This window comes from Symphalangus syndactylus, chromosome X, assembly GCF_028878055.3.
Source record: "Symphalangus syndactylus isolate Jambi chromosome X, NHGRI_mSymSyn1-v2.1_pri, whole genome shotgun sequence".
In the NCBI taxonomy this organism is placed as follows: domain Eukaryota; kingdom Metazoa; phylum Chordata; class Mammalia; order Primates; family Hylobatidae; genus Symphalangus; species Symphalangus syndactylus.
Window position 1 is genome coordinate 112629645 of NC_072447.2, and position 21667 is coordinate 112651311.

Consider the following 21667-nt stretch of genomic DNA (forward strand, 5'->3'; position numbering starts at 1 on the left):
CACAGATGCCTTCTTTGGACAGGCACTGGTCTCTAAGTCTTACTCTTACTGCCCTTCTGTGTGGCAAGGGTGATTTGGTAAAGAAAGAATCAGGAGTAGGGGCCAATTATTTTTCTAGAGTTCTTTTAAACTTTTGGTTTCCAATAAGGCAGGCAGTATAATTTGCTAATAAATTATTGATATTCAACCCATCTATCCTTCTATATTCCATCAGTGCAAGCACAGTTTCTTGTCTGTGATGAGTATATTTTCCATGTACTCACAGTCGCCTTCCTAGTGGTTAAAAATAAGAAAATGAAAAGGGAGTCATTTAGGCCGGGCACGGTGGCTCATGCCTGTAATCCCAGCACTTTGGGAGGCTGAGGCATGTGGATCACCTGAGGACAGGAGTTTGAGACCAGCCTGGCCAACATGGAGAAACCCCGTCTTTACTAAAAACACAAAATTAGCTGGACGTGGTGGCTCATGCCTGTAATCTCAGCTACTTGGGAGGCTGAGGCAGGAGAATCTCTTGAACCTGGGAGATGGAGGTTGCGGTGAGCAGAGATCGCGCCATTGCACTCCAGCCTGGGCAACAAGAGTGAAACGCCATCTCAGAAAAAAAAAAAAAGGAGTCATTTAAAGGGCAAGACTAAGTGTCAAGGGAAGGAGACAGAAAAAAAAAAGTAAATGATCACCTCAACCTCCTTGAGTAGTTGCTTCAATATAGGATTCACTCATTATCCAAGGTCTGCATGAAAATTTAGGAAGTCATTTTATAAATTGTTCTACACTAGTATCACCTCCACATTTGAAAAATCAAGAGTCGACTGTATTGACTCTATTGAAAAGCCTCATGTTTCTAGGCAAAGTACCTTTAGTCCAAACCCTAAAATACCCCATTTGTTTCATTCTGAAAAATGCAGTCAATCCTACTACAAAGCAAGAAAATATATTTATAATAAAGTAGAGACAATAGTATTAAAAAACGAATCTCCACAGGAATAATTTACATGAACACATTTATTGTGAGTAGCTCTATGGAAAGGCAAGTCAGATATATATAGATATACATATATATATAAACACTATACAGAGTTGCAAAGTCGTCTCCCAAAACTGCAAACGAGATGTTTACAAAGAAAAGAAAGTACAAGAGTATTTACAAAGGAAGACAAAGCCAAAGCAACTCAAAGCATATCTGTGAAGCAGAAATAGCAGATGTAATTAGCTGGTGGAACTGTAAAGTTTCAGTTTTTAACGACCAAGTGACTATGCCTGATACCAAATTAAATGTAGAGGTCACACACACACAAAAATTCCATCATTGTTTTTTCTTAACAGCAGCATGAACTGATAGCTGGAAGGTAAGTGATATGTTGGTAAACATATTCCATAAAGATTCTTCCAGCACAATACTGAATAAATTAATTGTCTGTAAACTAATAAATAATGAGAACAAGATTGCATTTGTTATGCAGTACCTGTGACTATGTGTACCTGTTACTATTTGTATAATACGTACTACTGTGTATGAGGTTTCTCATTCATTTATTCAGCAACTGTTACATCTGTGCTGTACCCTCTGTACCCTGTCTGCCGGCAGCTTCTGAACCTAATATGCAAATAAAGTGATATAGCATTTTCCCCCAAGTAATCTTTTTCCCACAATTCTGAACAATTATTACTTAACTTACTTGAAAATAAAATGGTGACAGAAGGCTTGAAAAAAGGCTGCCTAAAGAGCGTGTTGTTACAATGAACAAAAGCCACACTGCGTTATTTGATTAGGTTGGAAAAAGAGAAGAGTCTGAAGGAACTGATGAAGTTGATGCCCTAGCAGTGACCAGTAACTGGAACAATGACTGATCTCATAGCCACATCCTCTCCTCAGCACGATTTACAAGGGGAAAAAAGAGCCCACCATCCCTTTGGTTGGTAGGCAAGGAAAAATAGAAGTCAACTCGGTTCTTTGGAAAAGTTAGTTTAGCAACATGTACTATAAGCTTGCTTGAAGATAGAAGTACACGTTCAAAGACATCAAAACCAAGTAGTGAAAACCTTTAGATAAATATTACACTACTTCAAAGTTGCACATTAAATGCGAAGCAAATTTCATTTTAACACAGTTTACACACAACAGGTACATCTACAATCACATGTACACAGGTACACAAAGGTGTGCATACACACGAATATGTACACACACACACTAGTGCTCACACACATACAGACACTCAAACACACCCAACTGTGATATGATGAGGTTTGCCAATGATGGTACAGCAAGCCAAGATTTGTGTGCCACCACGGAACAAAGCTCTAAGCAAGCTTCAAGACCTTTGTACCTATTCTCTGTGGTCACCACCTTGCTAGTGTCATGTTTTCAAAGGTCCAGGTTCCTAAAATCTTAATTCAGTTTACATCAGAGGCAAGCAAAAATAGAACGAGGGGGAGCTTGCTCTGACTTTTTTTTTTAATTTGGTACATCTTATATTGGCTCAATATCCAGAAGGAAACAAGGCCTTATAAGAGGTTCCTTTTGGCTTAAGTTTTTGTCAGAATACTGATTGATAAGTAAACACTAATTTCTTGAATATGGGAAACTGATCTCTTTATAGTAGCCATGGGCATAGGAGGGAGAGTGTGCATTGGGGAAAATGGAGAAAGAATAAGTAGAATAGAGGTTGAAAGTGGGGAGAGGCACAGAGAAGCAGGGAGGGGCCTTGGGAAGAGACTTTTGAAGAGCCTTGCTTCTTTTAGGAGGTAAACGTAGGTTTCACAATAAATGAAAAATAATAGGTTTGGAAATACTCAATCGATTTTCAGGCAGAACATCACAGTGATGTATGTGAACAAATAGACAGCTGTTTCTCAGTTCTGCCTTTAAAATGTTGGAAATGCTCAATCAAGATATTAGTCTCATTGACATATAACATGAGCAGAATGTTGCAGTTTTGCTAATGAGCAAAACTTGAAATAATCTGCCCTTTAGTCCTGCCTTTAAAATACTGGTAATGCCCCATCAAGATATCAGTTCAGTTGACATTTAATTCATTGATCAAGAAATGTTTTGTGTGTGTAATACTCGGAAAAAAGATTCCAGATCATACCTACCATCCCATTATGACAGTTGTTTTTTCTTTATGTGCCCTGGTTGAAAGGTTTTTCAACTTCAAAATTGAATCTAAATATTTTACATTATTAAAATTGGCATTGACCAAATTTATACATATTCTAAGTCACTTTTTTTTAAAGAGGGAAAGAGTTATGAGATGCTCACTTGTATAGTATCTGTTTCCTTTCAAAGGGACAGACTGGGGAGGAAAACCAGAAAACAAAAACAAAGCACAGTGTAAATATTGTTAATTAGAAATCACTGGATCCATAAGCGGCAGTATGAAAGATCTGCATGAATAGGATCATTCAATTGCCAGAGTCCACTTGTAGGCTTGTAGAAATTTGGGTTGCTTTCTACTCAGAAGCCTCTGAGTTTTCTTTCCTTTAGGCAGATCTGGAGTAGACGAAGATAAAATTCCATAAGCATCACTTTTCTTCTAAAATGGGTTTTTGTGGCAATATAATCACTCTAGGAAAAAGATAATAAAACAAAAGTTACTTGCAGAATTAATGTGGAGAGCTGTCACCCCCACCCTGTTTTAAAACAAAACAACACAAAACAAAACAAAATCTAACTAGAAGTTTTTGAGAGATATATAGGGGAGAGTGCCTGGGCATGGACATGGTTAATCAACTCTGCCGGCTGCCTGCGAGGAATATCAGCTGGGCAAAGACACAAGGGCAGTTATTCCTCTTGCCCCCAGGCTGTCACTCTGACATTTCTGGTGGACAGCATCTTTGCACGCGCGTGCACTGTTCTACTTTCTTCCAGTGGAGCCCACAAGTGAGCCAGGCATTGTGCAGAGGAACAGATTTTTTTCTTCTTCTTCTACATGTTTGACTATGCCTTCACCAGGTTATGTGGCACAAGTCATAGGATTTAAGTACAGCCTTGGTGATGGTCTCTAGACTCAATCATTGAATTTCTTCTAATAGAACAAAGTCATACCTGCAAAGGAGACTTGAAATTCCCATCTGTTTAATAAAAGAAAAAAGTTCCAGCATTATTCTCTTGGCTTTCTGCTTTTGAGTGGGTGCATAATGGGGAGTGTGGCAGGGGGTGATCAGATACATAGAAGAAGGTGCTGGACCAGAGAAGGGATAGGAATAAATGATCAGCAAATTGATTATGGGATGCCAGTGTTACCTTAAGATCAGGTCACCACAAAGTACCAAGTATTCTATTTTATTTGAGACATCCTAAAAGAAACCATGGAAAACATCCCCCAGAGTGGGCTTCAAGTACAAGATTGTCTATTAAACTGGAAATATACATTTTAAGTATTCATTTTCTCATCAAAGGTTTTACAATTTTTTTTAAAGAGGTGAGGTCTCACTATGCTGCCCAGGGTGAAGAGCAGTGGCATGATTATGGCTCACTGCAGCCCCACGCAGACTCCTGGGCTCAAGGATTTTAAAAATGTAACAAATTTGCAGCTGGATGAAGCACTGAGTGGGAAGAGTACATTTCCCTCTTACTACTTGTGTCTCTTCATTAAGATTCAATGTATAGGTTTGTTCTTGTAGATTAGAAGGTTAAAAAAAATGCCAGCCATGGTGGCTCATGCCTATAATCCCAGCACTTTGGGAGGCCAAGGCAGGTGGATCCCTTGAGGCCAGGATTTCAAGAACAGCCTGGGCAACATGGTGAAACCCTGCCGCGCCACTACACTCTAGCCTGGGTGACAGAGTGAGACCCTGTCCCAAAAAAATGCCATAGATTAGTAAAGATACTAAGCTTTCCTGTCAGCAGTGGGTTTAGGAAATTTTACATTTTACGTATCTAGTTGTACACAGGAAGAAAGGAGTCTGTGATAACCACAGTTAACTGTGAGACTGCATATTAGTAACTGTTATTTGCTGCAAAATTAGGCTAGACTAGTACCAGTATTATAGTGTTATCAGGTATCAGCTACATTTTAAAATAGATATTTAAGGTTAGAAAGGTATTTCACCTAGTTTAGTTTACTATTTTGTTTTCATACCAAAAATATCTTCATATGTACACATATAGCACATTGCATGTGCTTTAAAAGGGACTTCTTGCTGTCTTATATGATACCCTGGATTTCATCTATATTTTCCCAGAAACCTGCAAATTAAGCTCCATATAACTACCCTAATGGCATTATACTAAGATTAGGAACATTTGCTTTTATTGGAGTTGTTTTTCTTTCTCTTTCCTTTTTTTAAATGACAGAGCCTCTACTAAAATTTGATTCATATTGCCATTGCTTTCCCATAACACCTACAACAGCATTAAGTGAATGCTTGGTAACTTAATAAAAAGTGACAAATAATTGTGTAATTTCATGTTTACTTCACAAAATACATTTGTCAATTCTTGATTAACTATGCTAGTAGAAAGGAATAATGCTATCCCAAACAGGATAATCCCAAAATAATTTAACTTGCTTTTGAAATGCATTATGGGAACTTGAGCCACAGATTTGCCTTTATAATCCTATTTTACTTAGGCCAATATTAAAATGAGTTTACATTCCCGGTTCACATTCCAAAGAACAGCGTAAGGAAGCAACTCAGAAGCTTGATGGGTGGCAAAGGAAAGCAATTCGAGATTAAAACTTGGTTGTGAACAGTCTGCAAAATGAATATTAAAGGGCTAAAAGTCATACCTTAGATTTGTCTCACGTTCATTTTTACGTGATTTCACCATCGGAAAGGTAAATGGTGATGCTTTTAATGATGTGGTTTGTTTTGGATGTATTATTCCCATTTGATACTGACAGGTTACAAATACTTACCTTATTGTATATTCTTATTTTCCCAATTAATCAAAGGTCTTTTAAACGACAAGTTAATTTCACCCCTTTTAACGGGTGGTATACTCTTCAAGTAATTTTTCTCTGTAAGATAGAAAACCTCAGTGGACTCTGATGAGTCAAAATATTTCTCTACTCCTCCTACCAAAATCTGGCAGGGAACTTTTTTTTCTCAAAAACAGATGAAGTAAACTTTTTCTGTTTCGAGTTATATAATGATATAAACCTGAACCTTAATCCTTAATACGCTAATAACGCACAGATGACTTCAATATCCCTGGAAATTTGTAGGGTGAGCCAAGAAGGCAGTTCCTCCAGGGTATTTCAGACCTCTTTATATGAATCGTAAATATGCCTCTATTACATTTTGAAGTCCGAAACAGCAGTGTTTCCTCTGCTCAGAGAAAGGTGAACCTATAACAATATATTGTTATTCTCTCATGCTCTTTTCCTTTTCTGCAACCTTATTGTCTTAGTTATCTTTTCAGCTCCAATTTTCCTAGAGCTCAAAAATGTTTTTCAAGGGTTTTTACAAATTCCTTACTCCGTTCGTTTGACAACATGCTATCCCTGCACCCCTGCGATCAACTGGAGCTGACATAAGCAGGGCAACCAAGTAAAGCACCAAAAAAAAAAGGAAGCAAAGGAAGATAAATTGGAGCACACATGACAAAGATGAATGTATAATAATGCAATTATATTACTTAGTTTAGCATTGTCTCTGGAGTATATGTAGGTTTTTTTTTTTTCTCAATAAGAACGGATCATCATACTTTTCTGTGCCCTGTGATTGTAGAGGAGGATGACTCTCTAGGACTTGATAAAATTAAATGCTATTGCTCAAGGCTAAAAACTAGTAATAATCGCTGCTAGTCTTTACAACACCAATTATACCAGACTATTATCTCCTTCATAGATCGGATGATAAAATACCTTTGTTCCCACAATGTCAATAGTTTTGGGACAGAATGCTCAAAAGAATCTGTAAGGGAAATGTATGACACTTGTAAACCCCCATCTCCTCAAAGGTCAGCTCAATCGTTTTACACCTGCCCTTTGTTAGCAGGCCCTGGGCCACTTATGCATGTGCATTCCAGTCTTGAGTATCTGGATACAAACTCTACGGAGATCAGCTACAGGATTTTCATGGTAGGTCAGCTTCTCCACCACCTCCCAACACACACATGGGCCACTTCACTCTGCTGCCTAGTTACTGCCAACTTAAAGAATGCAAGTTACTAGAATTCTAATATAGGCAGTTTCAAACTTACAAAACAGACATATTCCAAGGTCATTGTTTAGTTGAAACTCAGAATAAATTATCTTATAGAAACAATGTCATAAATTAATGGTGGATAGGTTCATAGCTGTGTCTAGATATGCCTATATTTAACCTATGCAGCTCCTGAACTAACAGAGAACTATTTTGACTATACCCAGTCATCATTTCTGAGGGAAGATGTATGTGAAGTTTCAGTTTGAGACTCCAGGAATATACGTCTTCCAGCTGTGGCAATAGGAATTGTGTCCCCCAAACTCAACCAGTTGGAATAGTCAGAGGAAGGGTGACAGCGGAAGGGAAACGATGGTAAAAGCTGCAGCAACAATAAGGACTTCATCATGGGGGTGGGTGGGGGCACAGGACTCTGAGTGCGAGGACAAGGTTGGTATGCTTTCAGGGCCGGAGGCATAACACTTTAAAAAGCAAGAGTGAAAAATCACATTTGCTGGTCAGACTCTCAAGGGCCCCATGGATACACATGTGAGCAATTTTCAAGATTAATTGTGAGATAGAAACTTCACTGATATTCTTTCTAAGTTTCAAGTCTGTAAGTAGGAAATTATTAATCGTAGGAGAAAAATAATATAAATTGTCAAAACTAGCTAAAGTGACTACAATTTATAGGGAATGAGATATTTGGTAAATGCAGAAGGTGTGGCTAGCATCAAACATATTGTGATCAATCCAACCATGAAAATAGCTTTAAACACCGGCCCAGCTGCTTCTGTGCCAAGTGACAGTAGGACAGGCAGCACAGCCTTGGATCTGTACAACAAAGATCCCTACAAGGAAGGTTGCCTCTGCAAGCTAAGTGCAAGAAGCTTGTGTACTGGGAGTGATCAACATCTGGCGAAGCCCTCTATGGGCCCTGCAGGACTCCCACAGTGGCCCTCACCTTTTCAGACCAGGAAAGGGCATGTTTGCCTGAATTCAAGGGTACAAGTTTGGCAAAGGGGACATGAGGGTAAGACTCACAGAACACAACCAGTGCAACCCTAACCAATAAGAAAGAGGTATCAGAAGCTAAGAGAAAATAGCAGTAACTTTCTCATTTCACTTAATGAGTATTTAAGTACATGTTTTCCATTCTAAAAGGAATTAATTATTCAGCCAGAAGTTGAAAGTTACCCTCTAAAAATGCAAATCTAAAATAGTATATAATTTATACTAGAAAAATCTTTAAACATTCCTATTTCTCAAGTGGAGTCTACTTTTCCAAAATAAGGTGGAAATGTGAGACCTGTAGCTACATTACCAATAATCAATGCAGAATTGCTGGAGAATATATTTTAAGTTCATATGGCAAGCACATTTTTCTTGGCAATTTTATCAATAGCTTTAAAATCAGCAATCCAATGATTGTGGCAAAAACGCAGTGCATTGTGATGTATTTATTTCATTATTATAAAAAGCAGTGTCTTAAATTTCTCATTTCTCATTCAAGACCAAGCAATGTTTTCTAGTAAATGATCCTCACTATCTAAGAGTCTGGCAGCATCTCTTAGAGAAAATATACTGAAGGTTTTAATTAAGCATTTTACAAAAGCTATTTTCCAATACTGCCAATAAAACGTCTGGGCTATTTTTACATACTCTTAAAGCCTTAAAAAAGGTGCTAAATCAAAATGAACTTAATTGTAAACAGGGATTTGTATGTCCCAAGGAGAGAGTTTGATTTTCAAGGCTTCTAAAATCTACTTGCCTGACTGCCAAAAGCAAGTTTACTTTTTAAACAAATGAAGAACGTCTATTGCTACACTGCTTATTCTTCCACCTGTCTTACTTTATCCTGTTTTGCCTACTGTGCTGGTTTAGATTAGAATACCAAATTTTATAATGAAGGAAGAAATTAAATGAAAAGACTTTTTGCTATAACTCCCAAATGTCAATGAATTGTTAGGAAAATCAAAGAAACCTAACTTCAGTTAAAGAAATGACCATTAATGGAAATTTACTGAATGCACCCTCAATTCACTTTCTTTCCTTTCAATGTTTCTGTGGGATCTAAATAGATACATACACTATTTGTGTTTGGGCAGTGAAGATTAACCAACTCCTCCCTATATCAGATTTAAAACATTCAATTCCAGCACAAGTCAAATTCTTTTATTCTAAGAGCCAGGGCAAACAGTTCAATGTAATAAAATTACCCAGGTCCTGGAAGATAGTCCACAGTTATAATGCTCTGAATGAATTACTTACAACAAAATTTGCTACTATCAAGTGAAAGCAAATGTGTAATTTTTTCCTAATCATTAACCATGTAATAATCTGTCACCAATGGGAAAATAACAGACTAAACACCTGATTAAAGGGAGGTGTCATGTGTTGGGTGGAGCACTGAACTTGAAATCAGATGTATGAGTTAGATTTTCAGCTCTGCCACTTACCTTTTTGATCCTGGGAAAATTCTCAACATGGGCTTCATTTCCAGTACTTACCGTCCATCAGTAAAATAATGAATGTGAATGTGCTTTGCAAACTATAAGGCAATCTGCAACTGGAAAGCATTTCCTCAATCAACAATTTGACAATTTAACAATAGACCCTTTTAAATCACATAAACTATTCCTTAGTTCTCCCTACACTCGTCAGCCACATCTATTCCCACAGGAATTTTTTTTTTTTTTTGTCACTCTGAGAAGCCTAAGTTTGTTCCCAAAACAGGGGATTAGGGAGAGAAAAAGAAAGTAAGAGATCTCGTTTGAATTTTTATACATGTGTGACATTCTGGTGTGCTTAATTAAAGTTCTGGTCCTTGTTTAAAGTAGGTATTTTGCTAGTAGTTGAAATTTTTACCCTGACAACATCACTCTTAGAATGAATGCAAATGAATAATGATTGTAAACAACTTTAGTTAACTTTAATTAAGTGAGGTCCTCTTTAATTGTTATAGATTAAACACCTCATTAGTCCAAACACTGTCCAATTTTGAGGTGTTGAATATTACCTAAAATAAGTGATCCGTCAATGGTAGCTGGGAAATTTCTGCTATATGGAAATTTTATTCTAATAAATTATAATAATTAACTTCAATAGGATAAAAACAATGTGCTCTTAGTGCCTATAACTGATAGCAACAAGTTTGGCAGTAGTACACTCAAAAGAAGCATAAGATTCCTTCATGGTGATAACAGTGTCTAACACTCAAAAATTAATTACTAAAGTTTTTTTTTTTCTTTTTAATACCAAGTGCCATCATAACATTACTAATTTGGCTGACCAATTCTCACCGCTCCTAGAGCTGCCCTTTTATATCCTCCCATCTCTTGAATAAAAAAAACAGGAAAATGTTCACCTCAAGTCATTTTGAACTATGAATTCTACATCAGGTAAGGTAGAAAAAGAAGCAAGTAGTCATACATAGGTTAACAGTCAAACTAAACTACATAAGAAACAACATTCTTCTCCTAAATGCTAATGCTTATAACCTATATGTTTAAAATGTGAAGACTTCATCTTTAATAAATGATTAAAAATTATTTCATTTATTAATACAGTCATGTCTAAGGTTATACTTCTGGGTGTTTCTTTCTAATCAACTTGAGTAAATTCCTTTACAGTACTTACTGATATGCAATGTGACTGTAGGTAAATGGAATTACATATTAATTTTGTGTTACATGAGAACAGCTGTCTCACAGATTTAATCTCACTTCACTTAAATGGTAATCTATAAAGATCCCAACTCTGAACAATAATGTAAAGTATTTTAAATGCAAGTAAAGACTAACTGAAAAGTGAGATTTTCAGATGGAGAATCTTAATTTAGGTTTGTTTTTCTAAATGTAATAATAACAGTAGCAACAATAACAATGGCAATAGCTGTAAAATAATTCATGTATAGTACTTACTACATGCCAGGCACTGTTCTAAGCACCTGCCATCAATTAAAATGACTTTTTGAAATACATAACTTCTAATAAAGATGGTATTTGTTCCTCTGTCAAAGCATTATGTTTTTGTTTCCTAACGTGATTGTTTTTGTTTTAATGTTAGATAGGAAAATAGAGATCAGAAATGAGTGAAAATTATTCTACAGCTTTATAATAAAAAAAGGATCAGAATCATTCAGCTTGTTCTTAACACTTCACAGACAACATTCTACCATACAATTTACATTAAAATGCTAACCAAAGTCATTTCCTACAATGGGTTGTTTCACCACCATCAACACCACCACCACCACCACCACCCCCTTACCCCCCCACCGGCAATCCCCACCATTCCTTTCATGTATTTCAGCAAATTATGTGCAGGAATCACCCTCAAGACCAATTATTTTGCAAGAAACTAAATCAGTTTAAACTGCCGAAATTTCACTTCAGTATTAATCCAATGACACTAAAAATATCTTACATTTGTAAAGTGCTTTAACATTCCAAAGTGCTTCCACGTTGATTCTCTTATTTCAACCTAAGCGCCTGCCTCCCTGTGAGATAGAGCTTCCTTGCTAAAGTCACTCAATAAAGCTAGGAATTTCCTCAATAAACAATGCATTTACAGAATGTTAAATCTCCAAAATAGCTACAAAGTCATAAATCAGGAATTTATGCTGAAATAACGATCATTGTGTCTAGGTATTCCTTGGGAAGTCAGAATTTATTCAAGGAACAATAAGATTTCACTGTTTAAATCTTAAACTTCTTAAACCTCTATGAAATCTGGTCCTTTTGAAAGTACTACAGGGACACAGGCAACTATGTATCATCTACATCAAAATTATAAATGGTGTCTCCAATAGTTAGACTCAAACAATAGCTTGGGTTCAATTTTCAGGTATATTCTACAGAATAAAGTAGATCTACTGTTGAAAATCTTATTATGGATTAAAGTCTTGGAAATGAAATTCTATATTTTAAATGTATGATTATGGTAGCAGTGGTGATCATGTGTGTATGTGTGTGTGTGTGTGTGTGTGTGTGTGTGTTGGGGAGGGAACTCACAGTTTAAAAGAGGTCTGAATTGAATCCTTTGGCAAGCCAAAGCATCCTTTTGTTGTTTTAATGATCACTCTTTAGTGTGTCCATGCTGCAAATGTGAGTTTGTGTATGGCAAGTTTTCAATAGCAGGGAGAAAAAGGGGATGTGGGGGGGCTACACCTGCATTAAATAGGGAGCTTGTTAGGTGACTGTTGTGATCAGTCCCCGACTTGTTCTGCCTGATCAAGCACAGTGGGCAGAGATCCAATCACAAAAGCATTCCACAAAGCAAGCAAAGCAAAAATCTTCACTAAACTGACTACTGGAATGAAAACTGCTGGGGTCCATCCCTTCCCTTCACTGGGAAAGAAGCATATTCTACTTAAGAGGGAAGGTAGTTGAGACTATGGAGACATCATCTTCTGCAATCATCTCTTGAAAATGTTTCAAGACACACTGATGACAACACTCCACAATGTTGTACACAGTAGAATTACTCTAAGTCTTGTTTCCAAGTCTGACAGCTCCTACTCTTCCTTACTTCTTTCTTTGGAAAAGTAGCCCTTTAAAAACTTCCACCATTCCAGGGTAAGCTGCCCCTGGAGTCAGGTCTTCCTCCAGCCTTATCTTGCTTTCTTTGATTTCCCATAAGATACACGAATTAAATGTTTTAACTGCTTTTTAAACCTTTGAAATAATATTCATATCCATTATCAAGTTGTCACCACACCCTCTTTTAGAAGGGTGGGGGTTAACAGAAGAAAATGAGGCACAGCAAATGTGACTTGCCTGTCATTACTAGTGACAGAGAAAAGGAACACTCAAGGTTTCTGGAATTTATCCTGTGTAAAAACAAAAAGAAAATCAACACACAAACACATTCCAGAGCCAAATACTGTCTTCTTTTAATCACCTCCTGTTTTGGATTATTTATGTTTTGTTCCCCCCAGACATTCACGTTAACAATTGAGATTTAACTTTCTTGGTAAATCACAGCAAACTAGCATAACAATGACTGCTCTTTAAAAAGTAACTTTCAGAGGAGAAAATTATCCTCCCCAATCATAAATAGTTGATTATTACTGCTTAATAGTCTGTGCTCTTATTAAATTCCTACACTTAAATATGGGCATTTGCAGAAAAGCAGCTTTTAATTGTTGATTTGAAAAGTAGTTGGTGGAACCCAATTTACGATATCCTGCTTTATATTATCATTAAATGATGGGGAAGGATGTTTAAAAGTATCCTTATGCTTTTTATGTCTGCGTTTTAACTACTCCTAAAAAAGTAGAACCAATGTTTAAATGATAATCAGTTCTGTCCAGATAAAGAAATTGATTAGATAAAAACAAATTTTTGCAAAGATCAAAAAGGCATTGTTGTGAATAATTAAAACTGAATTCTATCCTCCATGTCAAATAGCACCAGTTAATGAAATATTATCCCTAACACTGTAGACTGTAGCGCATCGAATCATTAGACACTGACCATTCACTTTAGGGAAATTAATTCTAAAATTACCGACCTCTTTTGGGAGAGTCGAACTGGTTATCAGGTCTGGCAAAATCCATTCTCACGTAAGTGTCGTCGTCGTTGTCAGAATCTTCTCTCTCCGGGGGTCTTGGCACCCGGCGACTGCGAGGTGGTGGCTCCGGAGCGGCAGCTGCAGCGGCAGCCCCGCCAGCCTGGTTCTCACCTCTGGCAACGTTTGCAGATGGGTTGTGGGCTCCAGGGTTCGAGCCACCGGCAACGTCTTGGGCTCCCCTTACTGCTTCGGCATCAGCAGCATTAGCAACAGGTTGAAACCAGCGGGCAGAGGCGGAGTCAAATCCAGCAGCTGCGGCTGCCGCGCCGATGCCCGGGGCTGCGGCTAGCGCGGAGGCCGCAGCTACAACTTGGCTGAGGGCTAAAGTCGGCTCTGCAACCGAAGCGACAGCCGGGGCTGAGGATGGGGAAAGGTCTCTCTCGAGGCTATCTGTTGGAAAAGCAGAGACAGCGGCTCTGGCTGCTGCAAAGAAACTCTGAGGACGGCTTTGCGGGCGTCTTCTCTCCTGCTCTTCCTCCTGCAGCAGCCTAGCTACAGGTGGTGGTTCAGAACATCGGCTGGGGGAGAGAGAAATATCCATACAGCACTCAGAAAATGGGTCGACCACATAGATTCGACCTGTTTCAGCATCATAGCGAATGGCACTGTCAGCAAGAGCCATGGCTGGTGTCATTGCTGAGTTGAAAATTACTTCAATGTAGTCACCCTCTTCCTCATTAGCATTGCTACCTGTAGCACTGAGGGGAAGGGGAGGAAGTGGCCACCTAGCACTGTCCAGAGATAAGGGGTTGGCACGTGGTATAGCTCTTAAAAGATCTGAGAGGTCGTTTGCTGGATTTGGAAATGGCACTCCAAACTCAACATTCACATAATTAGAAAAGGCTGACTGTCTGGGTTCAGCAATTATGCCCCACGAATCTGGTAGTCCTTGAGTAGAGGGAGCTGGTGTATTGCTCTCTCTTTTAGTGAAGTCCATGTTGACATAGTCACTAGAGCTGTCAGCTTCTCTCTGCTCATGTGTGGGCTTTTGTGGTTTTGGCTGGATTTTATATCCTTTTGTAATAAAAGAAAGTCGGTTAGGTCTCTTAGCTTTATTCTTTGGGGACTCATCATCCGAAGGCTTTGAAGGTGATCCCCCATCTCCAGGCTTTGAGAATGATCCCTCACCTGAAGGCTTTGAAGCTGCATCTTTGGGGCCCCAGTTATAGGAGACTTCTTTGTCTAGGCCCCTCCCCAGGAACTTTCCAGGTAACATTGGCACATACTCACTGTTGTCACTCTGTCCCAAAGGTGAGCTTCGAAAAGGGTTTGGTAGAGAGAAGTAGGAGCTCCAACTTTTGGAGGAAGAGCCACCCTGAGGATTTCTGGGGTTTTTTGGAATTGCACCGGCTCCAGGAGCCATAAACATGTAGTCACTCTCACTGTCGTTGTCCTTTGAGTCATCCTCTTTATTAGTATGGGGTGCTTTGGGAGGACTCGGAGCAGGTGGTGGGCTCACTCTGGGAAACATCATCATGTACCCTCTTGAATCTTCAAAAGGGGATCGAGAGTGGCGCTTTTTTGAAGCAGAGACATTTTGAGGAGCCATTGGCATATAATCACTGGAGCTTACAAGAGGGGCAGCCACTCCTGGCCTCATTGGCACGTATGGGTCATCCTCATCTTCATCAAAAGCTCTGGCTCTGTGGGGACCTCGAGGTGCACCTTCTGGGATCTCTGCCTCTTTCACTTCTTTGGCTTCTTTGCGTTCTTTTGTGGCTCCTCTCTCAGCACAAAAATAAAGTCGGAATCTTCCCCCGGACTTCCCTTTCCCACCAGTTGCTCCAGCTGGTGGGGGTGGAGGAGGAGGTGGTGGAGGTGGCGGCATTTGCTGTTGCTTGCTTTGAGTTAATTTGCCAAAATAGGACCTTTTCTTCAGAGATTTTCCACCTTCACCATCACCATGGGATCCTTTCCCACTTCCTGAGCCTTTGCCCCCTCCAGAGTTCTTGCCACCACCTGACCCATGGCCATCTCCAGGTCCCTGGCCACCACCTGAGCCATGCCCACCTCCAGGTCTCTGGCCACCACCTGAACCGTGCCCACCTGCGGTGCCCTGGCCATTTCCAGAGCACTGGTTTCCTCCCGAGCCCTGGCCATTTGAGCCCTGGCCACCACTTGAGCACTGACCACCTCGGGATCCCTGTCCCTCGCCTGAACACTGGTTTCCTCCCGAGCTATGGCTACTGGAGCCTTGGCCACTTGAGCCCTGGCCACCTCCTGAGCCCCGGCCATTTCCTGAGCCCCAATTGTTCATGGGCATGTAGTCACCTCTGCTTCCTTCCTGATCTTCTTTGCCCTGGGGATTGCCTTCCTCCCCAGAGTTGCCAGAGCCAGAGCCAGACACTTCAGAAGACAGGCGAGCTCCATTGTTTGGGGCTTCTGCAGGGTGCCGGGGACGTGCTGGGCTGGGTGCTAAGCGGCGAAAAAAGCTGGCCGGCACTGAAACCGCTCTCCTTGACCTGCGCCCTCTGGGCAGGTGCAGTCTTCCTCGCCTGGAGTGGGCCACAGGCTCGCTGGGTGTTATGAAGCGCCTGGTGAAAAGCATCTCGTCTTCCCCGTCGCCGATGGCCCTGAGGTGGCAAAACTGCTCAAAGCGGGACCTTCTGAGCCAGCCTCCCGGCTCGAGCGGCACCAAGCCCAGGTGCCTCCTAGCGGACAGCAGAGTTAACAGGTGGGCGCCGATGCTGATGCTGTAGCTGCGGCAGCGGGATCTGTATTCGTCTGCACACAAGGCTCTCATCTTCTCCAAAAACAGCTCATGCATGTTTTGGGCAACCACACAGTCATCGACCTGCATCCAGAGCTCTCCCGGACCGATGACAGTGGACCTGCCTACTTCCAAGAAGAAATACTGCTCCGAGTGTCCACAGCGACGGATGCTCAGGAGCTGGACGACCACGCTGGCCACTTCGGTGTTCAGCCTCACAAACACGACCTCCTCGTCGGTTAGACACAGCCGGAACACGCCGCTCAGCTCTTTTCTGTGCCCCAGCCCCCTGGGTTTGACTATTACCTGCCACACATCTTTATAGAAGGGTGGCTCCGCCGCCGCTGCCGCCGCCAGCGCGGCCGGCTCTCCGTCCGGCTGCGCGCCGAGCGTGCCGCAGCGGCGGCGCTTGCTCTCGAGGATGAGGCGGCTGAGCAGCAAGTACCAGCTTTCCTGCTCCGACTCGTTCTCGGCCACCATCGCGAAGTATTCGTCTTGGGTGAAAAGAGCAATGAGGTGTCGGTACCTTGCATCTGCTCGCTGGCTCACGGAAAAGCACTGGTATAGGGTGATCACGCGCCGCGGTGGAATGAGCGGGGGGATCGCGGCGCCAGAGGCGGCCGCCGCTGCTGCAGCCGCCGCGGCGCGGACACTGTGCCGGAACTTCCTGGCATTTTCGTAGTATTCCAGCCGAGCTGGGGCGTCAGCAGTCTCGAGTTTGAGCACGAAGTAGCGCCTGTGCCCATGCTTCTGTTTCCGCAGGTAGCCGCGTTTGCAGACTTCCTCCCCGACGGGCAGGTCCTCCTCTTCGGACTCGGAGTCTGACCGGGAGCCAGTGGCCGTGGAGAGCCACATGGCTCCCGGACAAGACGACCCGGTCCCAATGAGTGCGGTCGGGGTTCCCGAGGAAAGAAGCGGGGTGGTCACCACTGCTGCTAGAGCTGCCGCTGCTGCCGCTGCTGCACCTCTTAGTCTTCTTGTCGCTTGGTCGCGAGTGAAGGAGCAACTCGCCATGGTGATGCACGATGGTTTTAAGGTGAGCGAGGAGGAGGGGGAATTCAGGAAAGGGAGGGTTGGGGGAAGAGGCTGTCTACCCTCGTCTGCCCGCCCCAGCCCCCTCCTGCCTTGGCCCGCGCCCCCGCCCACTCCACTCTGAGCGCACGACAGCGGGCAAAACAACACGTGACCGCAGCCTCACGCGGCGGCCGCTGCGGATCCTGCTACCGGCGCAATGGAGGGGCGCGAGCGGCCACCAGTAGAGGTGAGCAAGGGAGGAGGCGACGGCTCGGGAGGCGGAGCCACCTCCAGCTGTGCCAAACCCTCCCGGTGAATCTCCAGGCCTGTGGGCCAAAGGAGGACCCAGAGAAGGAGGCGGGGCTCTCTGGCCAAGCTGATTCTAACAGGGAGTCCAGAAAGGCATGAGGGGGCGGGAGAAGGCCTGGAGGGGCGGAGGAGAAAGCGGCCGGCTATCAAGGCCGGGAGAGGGCGCCACAGTAGGGGCCCCATGGGTGGGAGGTGGTGGGAGGGGGCGTAGCGCAAGCAGTGCCTGCGGCGCCAGGGTACAGAGCGGACACAGTCGCGGGACGGTTTGTTTGTTTATTTGGGAAGCGGGAGCCAGGTGAAACTGTTGCAAGGCTTTGATTGGTTGGGATAGGAGCCAATGGGAGGGTCCGGCAAGAAGGCAGCCCCGAAATCATTAGTTTGGCGGGAGGGAGGGGTGAGAGGGGAGAGGAGGCGTGGCTGGGGTCCCAAAGTGGCTTCGCTGTCGGCTTGTGGCGCTATCAGGCGGTAAACAACCTTACGCAAATAGCTGTTAATGGTGGTGGTAAACTCGTGCAAATCCCAGAGCCATGGTGACCCGGGATGGAGTCGGGTGCCCTGGTACTCCCTGTCAATCACATAAATTCTCTGTTCCTGTCACAGTCTGGTTCACTCTTTCCAGCCGCACACGGCGGCGGATCGAGCTTCTTGGGAGAAAGTGTCGGCACCCCCTGAAAACGGGTTGACGACCAGGGCGCTCAGAACTGCTTCCCACCGCGCTGCAGGCACTCCCGAGCCCGCTGCACCCCTGACAGAAGCCCGCGACTCTAAGGCACACGAATAACAGCGATGAATTCAAAATGAACATGATCTCTATTAATCAGAATGCACTTCTAGCCCACGAAACACAGGTTCCCTAAATACAGTGTTTCTGCCTATTTGATTAACGATGACTATGACAGCACAAATTTGGGGGCCTGCAATGTATACAGCCATATTGGAAAAAATTGGACTCGATTCTTACTGAAATAACCAGTGTTGGGCTGTGAAGGTATTTTTCTGTGGGAAATGCTTTGGAAGGTGCATTTAAAAGAATCTCAAAATATTGCTTTCCTTTCCTTGAGCGAGACCGAAAAACTTTAGAAAAAGAAAAGCCCATACCTAGAACAAAGGACCACGCTGAATGCATATTCTAGAGCACATTTCACATCCCTCGCGTCAACAAGAAGAAGAGGAGCTTTGATGCATTTCAGTCTACAAGTTGACATCACAAAAGTAAGAACTACTGCCTCCCTCATTTCTGGAAAAACTGCCGGAGTGTAAGTGCAACCTCCTCAAGTCTCTCTCTCTCTCTCTCTCTCTCTCTCTCTCTCTCCTTCTCCTTCTCCCCTTCCCTCTCCCTCTCCCTCTCTCCCCCACCACCCCAGTTATTCCTTGACTAGGATTTTAGACTCCTCTCCCTCTCCCTGTCTCCCCCACCACCCCAGTTATTCCTTGACTAGGATTTTAGGCTCTTAATGGTGGAGATGGGTGGTGAATTATCAAAGGAGTGACCAGGTTTGCAAAGAGGAATGGAGGGAGAGGAGGAGAGAAATACAGCATTTCTCTCTGAAAGAATGGAATGTCAGTTCACCCTTGCTCTAGGGTTGATATGGCAAAAGGTACTATTTATAAAATCCAACAGTAAACTAGGCAATCTGTATATCATAAAAATAAACCATATCTCTACCCTCTTAAGAATTTGCTCTCTGTTAGAAACAGAACACATGTATTTGAATAAATGGCTCCTTTTTGATGCTATAATTTAAGAGAAAAAGAAATTGGTTTGGGTTGTCCCCCAGATATTACAAATATTCAATAACATTCCCTCTGCTGCCAATGGTTTATAAGTGCAATATATTCACAGGTGCTGGAAGCAGCCGTGGTTTCGGAAGGGAGCTAGAGGCAGAACGAGTGTGGATGCTGAGAGAGCCCTGACTGTGACTGCTACATATTTCAGCTGCGTAGTCACATATATACAAGATTCCCCGCACTTACAACCAAAATGATAACAAATGCTCTCATTTGGGATTTTGTTTGATAGTCATTAGGATATTTTATAAGTCTTTCCGAGCACAAGTTTTTCTTTTTTTTTTTTTAAAGAGAAATGTGACAAGTAAGGCAACATATTTGAAAGTGCTTTGAGTAATAACATGACATTGAAAATATCAAAATGAATATTAAATGAAATGGGAAAATACTGGAGATTTTTAAATCTTCATGTCGTTTTTCCTGTACATATAGAGTTTTTACATAGAGCAGTAGGCTTGCAATTTATATAATTTTGCATCCTGTTCTTTTCACTTAACATTATACAATATTTACCCATATTTTTATGCATCAGCCTAAATATCATTTAAAATGCAACATATTATCCAACACAATTAATGTATATTAATGTAATTAATCATCTGCTTTGGGGCATTTAGGTTGTTTTCATTTTCTTTAGTATTATAAATAACATGTCAATGAATATCTTCTACCTACAGCCTTTTAAAATTCCCATTGGGTAAAAACTGAGCACTGGAATTAGCAGGCTAAAAGATATGAATATTTAATACATTATTTTTCAAAAATATTATATTAGTTTACCCTGTCACCAGACTGATTGTCAGCATTGGACATTCTTATTTTTAAAAAAAATTAGAGATAAGATGGGTGAAATGGTATTCCACTATTCTTTTTTTTTCTTTTTTTTTTTTTGAGATGGAGTCTCATCCTGTCACCGAGGCTGGAGTGCAATGTGGTGATCTCAGCTCACTGCAACCTCGGCCTCCCGGGTTCAATAAATTCTCCTGCCTCAGCCTCCCGAGTAGCTGGGATTACAAGTGCCCGCCACCATGCCCAGCTATTTTTTGTATTTTTAGTAGAGAAGGGTTTCACCATGTTGGCCAGGCTAGTCTCGAACTCCTGACCTTATGATCCACCTGCCTCAGCCTCCCAAAGTGCTGGGATTACAGGCCTGAGCTACTGCACCCGGCCTCCACTATTCTTTCAATGTGCTTTTTTTTTTTTAAACTAGTAAGATGAAACATTTATATATATTCACTGACATTATATTATTTCCTATAATGTGTCCTTTGTGTTGTCTATTGTATTCTTAGTATTTTCTTCTTATGTGTAACTTGTTTATGTAATAAATACATTAAAACTTTGTGGTATTTGTTGCAAGTTTTTTTTTCCCAGTCTGCTGACTTTAAAAATCACATTTAACTTGATTCTCTTCTATTTTGAAAGATATGTAAATTTGGCACGATGTGATTTGTAGCACAGTTTGAAAGGGAGCTGTTGATACAAATGTCACCATGGTCACTTTTAAACTTCTTTTAAAAGATCTCTCATATTTCAGCTTATATGCTCTTTTAAAAGGAGAAATAAGTTTCTTCTTTTGTCAACAAATTATAAGAGAGCATCTAAACTAGTTAAATTTTATTTATCACTCTGAAATAATACTTTATGAGACATTTTCTATTTTAAGGGGAAATATCTAGCATTAATCAATGTGCTAAAAAAAGAAGTGTGAAAATAATTTCTAACTATTACAGTGAAAGATGAACAGTGCTGATCACTTTGTACCCAGGGTATATTATTTGGCTGCAGCAAAGTGGAATTAGAGCTATAGTGAGATGCTTCACAGAGGAATTTTACTTTGTATCTTTCCTAATCTGGCAAGCATGAGTACTTGTAAACAGGGAGAATGTCTGACTAGAACATTATTTTCTTCCTATAGGTCAACCAAACCTTCTCAGTCCTAAAGTTGTCTCAACACTGAAGCTCTGTAGAGCAGACCATCATTACTGAATTCTACCAGATGCTAGAGCTTGTCTGACATATATTTAAATTTTCATTTTCCTGGACAACTTAATGATATAGAATAGTCATTTAGTTTAGGTCAGATTCTCATAGGCAAAGTAAAACAGATATCTAGATGGTTTAGGCAAAATGTAGAGAATTTTTATTTGGCTTGAACTCACCCAGTGGTGGCTT

The 21667-nt window shown here is 41.5% G+C and overlaps 1 protein-coding gene and 1 long non-coding RNA gene across 3 annotated transcripts; one reads left to right on the forward strand and one right to left on the reverse strand.

Moving 5' to 3' along the window:
* Nucleotides 1-984: 984 nt before the first annotated feature.
* IRS4 (insulin receptor substrate 4) lies at nucleotides 985-17614 on the reverse strand. 2 transcript variants are annotated; one of them, XM_055268631.2, is made up of 3 exons: nucleotides 13612-17430; nucleotides 4049-4074; nucleotides 1007-3568 (listed from the first exon to the last, which is right to left on the reverse strand). In XM_055268631.2, the coding sequence occupies exons 1-3, from the start codon at nucleotides 17393-17395 to the stop codon at nucleotides 3458-3460; spliced, it is 3921 nt and encodes a 1306-aa protein (XP_055124606.1). In that variant the 5' UTR covers nucleotides 17396-17430; the 3' UTR covers nucleotides 1007-3457. The 2 variants fall into 2 exon arrangements, with proteins under 2 accessions (XP_055124607.1, XP_055124606.1); XM_055268632.1 differs by lacking the exon at nucleotides 4049-4074 and having other exon boundaries at nucleotides 985-3568; nucleotides 13612-17614.
* LOC129476057 (uncharacterized) lies at nucleotides 17591-20742 on the forward strand. The gene is made up of 3 exons (XR_008654878.2): nucleotides 17591-17642; nucleotides 18305-18916; nucleotides 19548-20742. It is a non-coding gene; the product is annotated as an uncharacterized lncRNA (long non-coding RNA).
* Nucleotides 20743-21667: the final 925 nt, after the last annotated feature.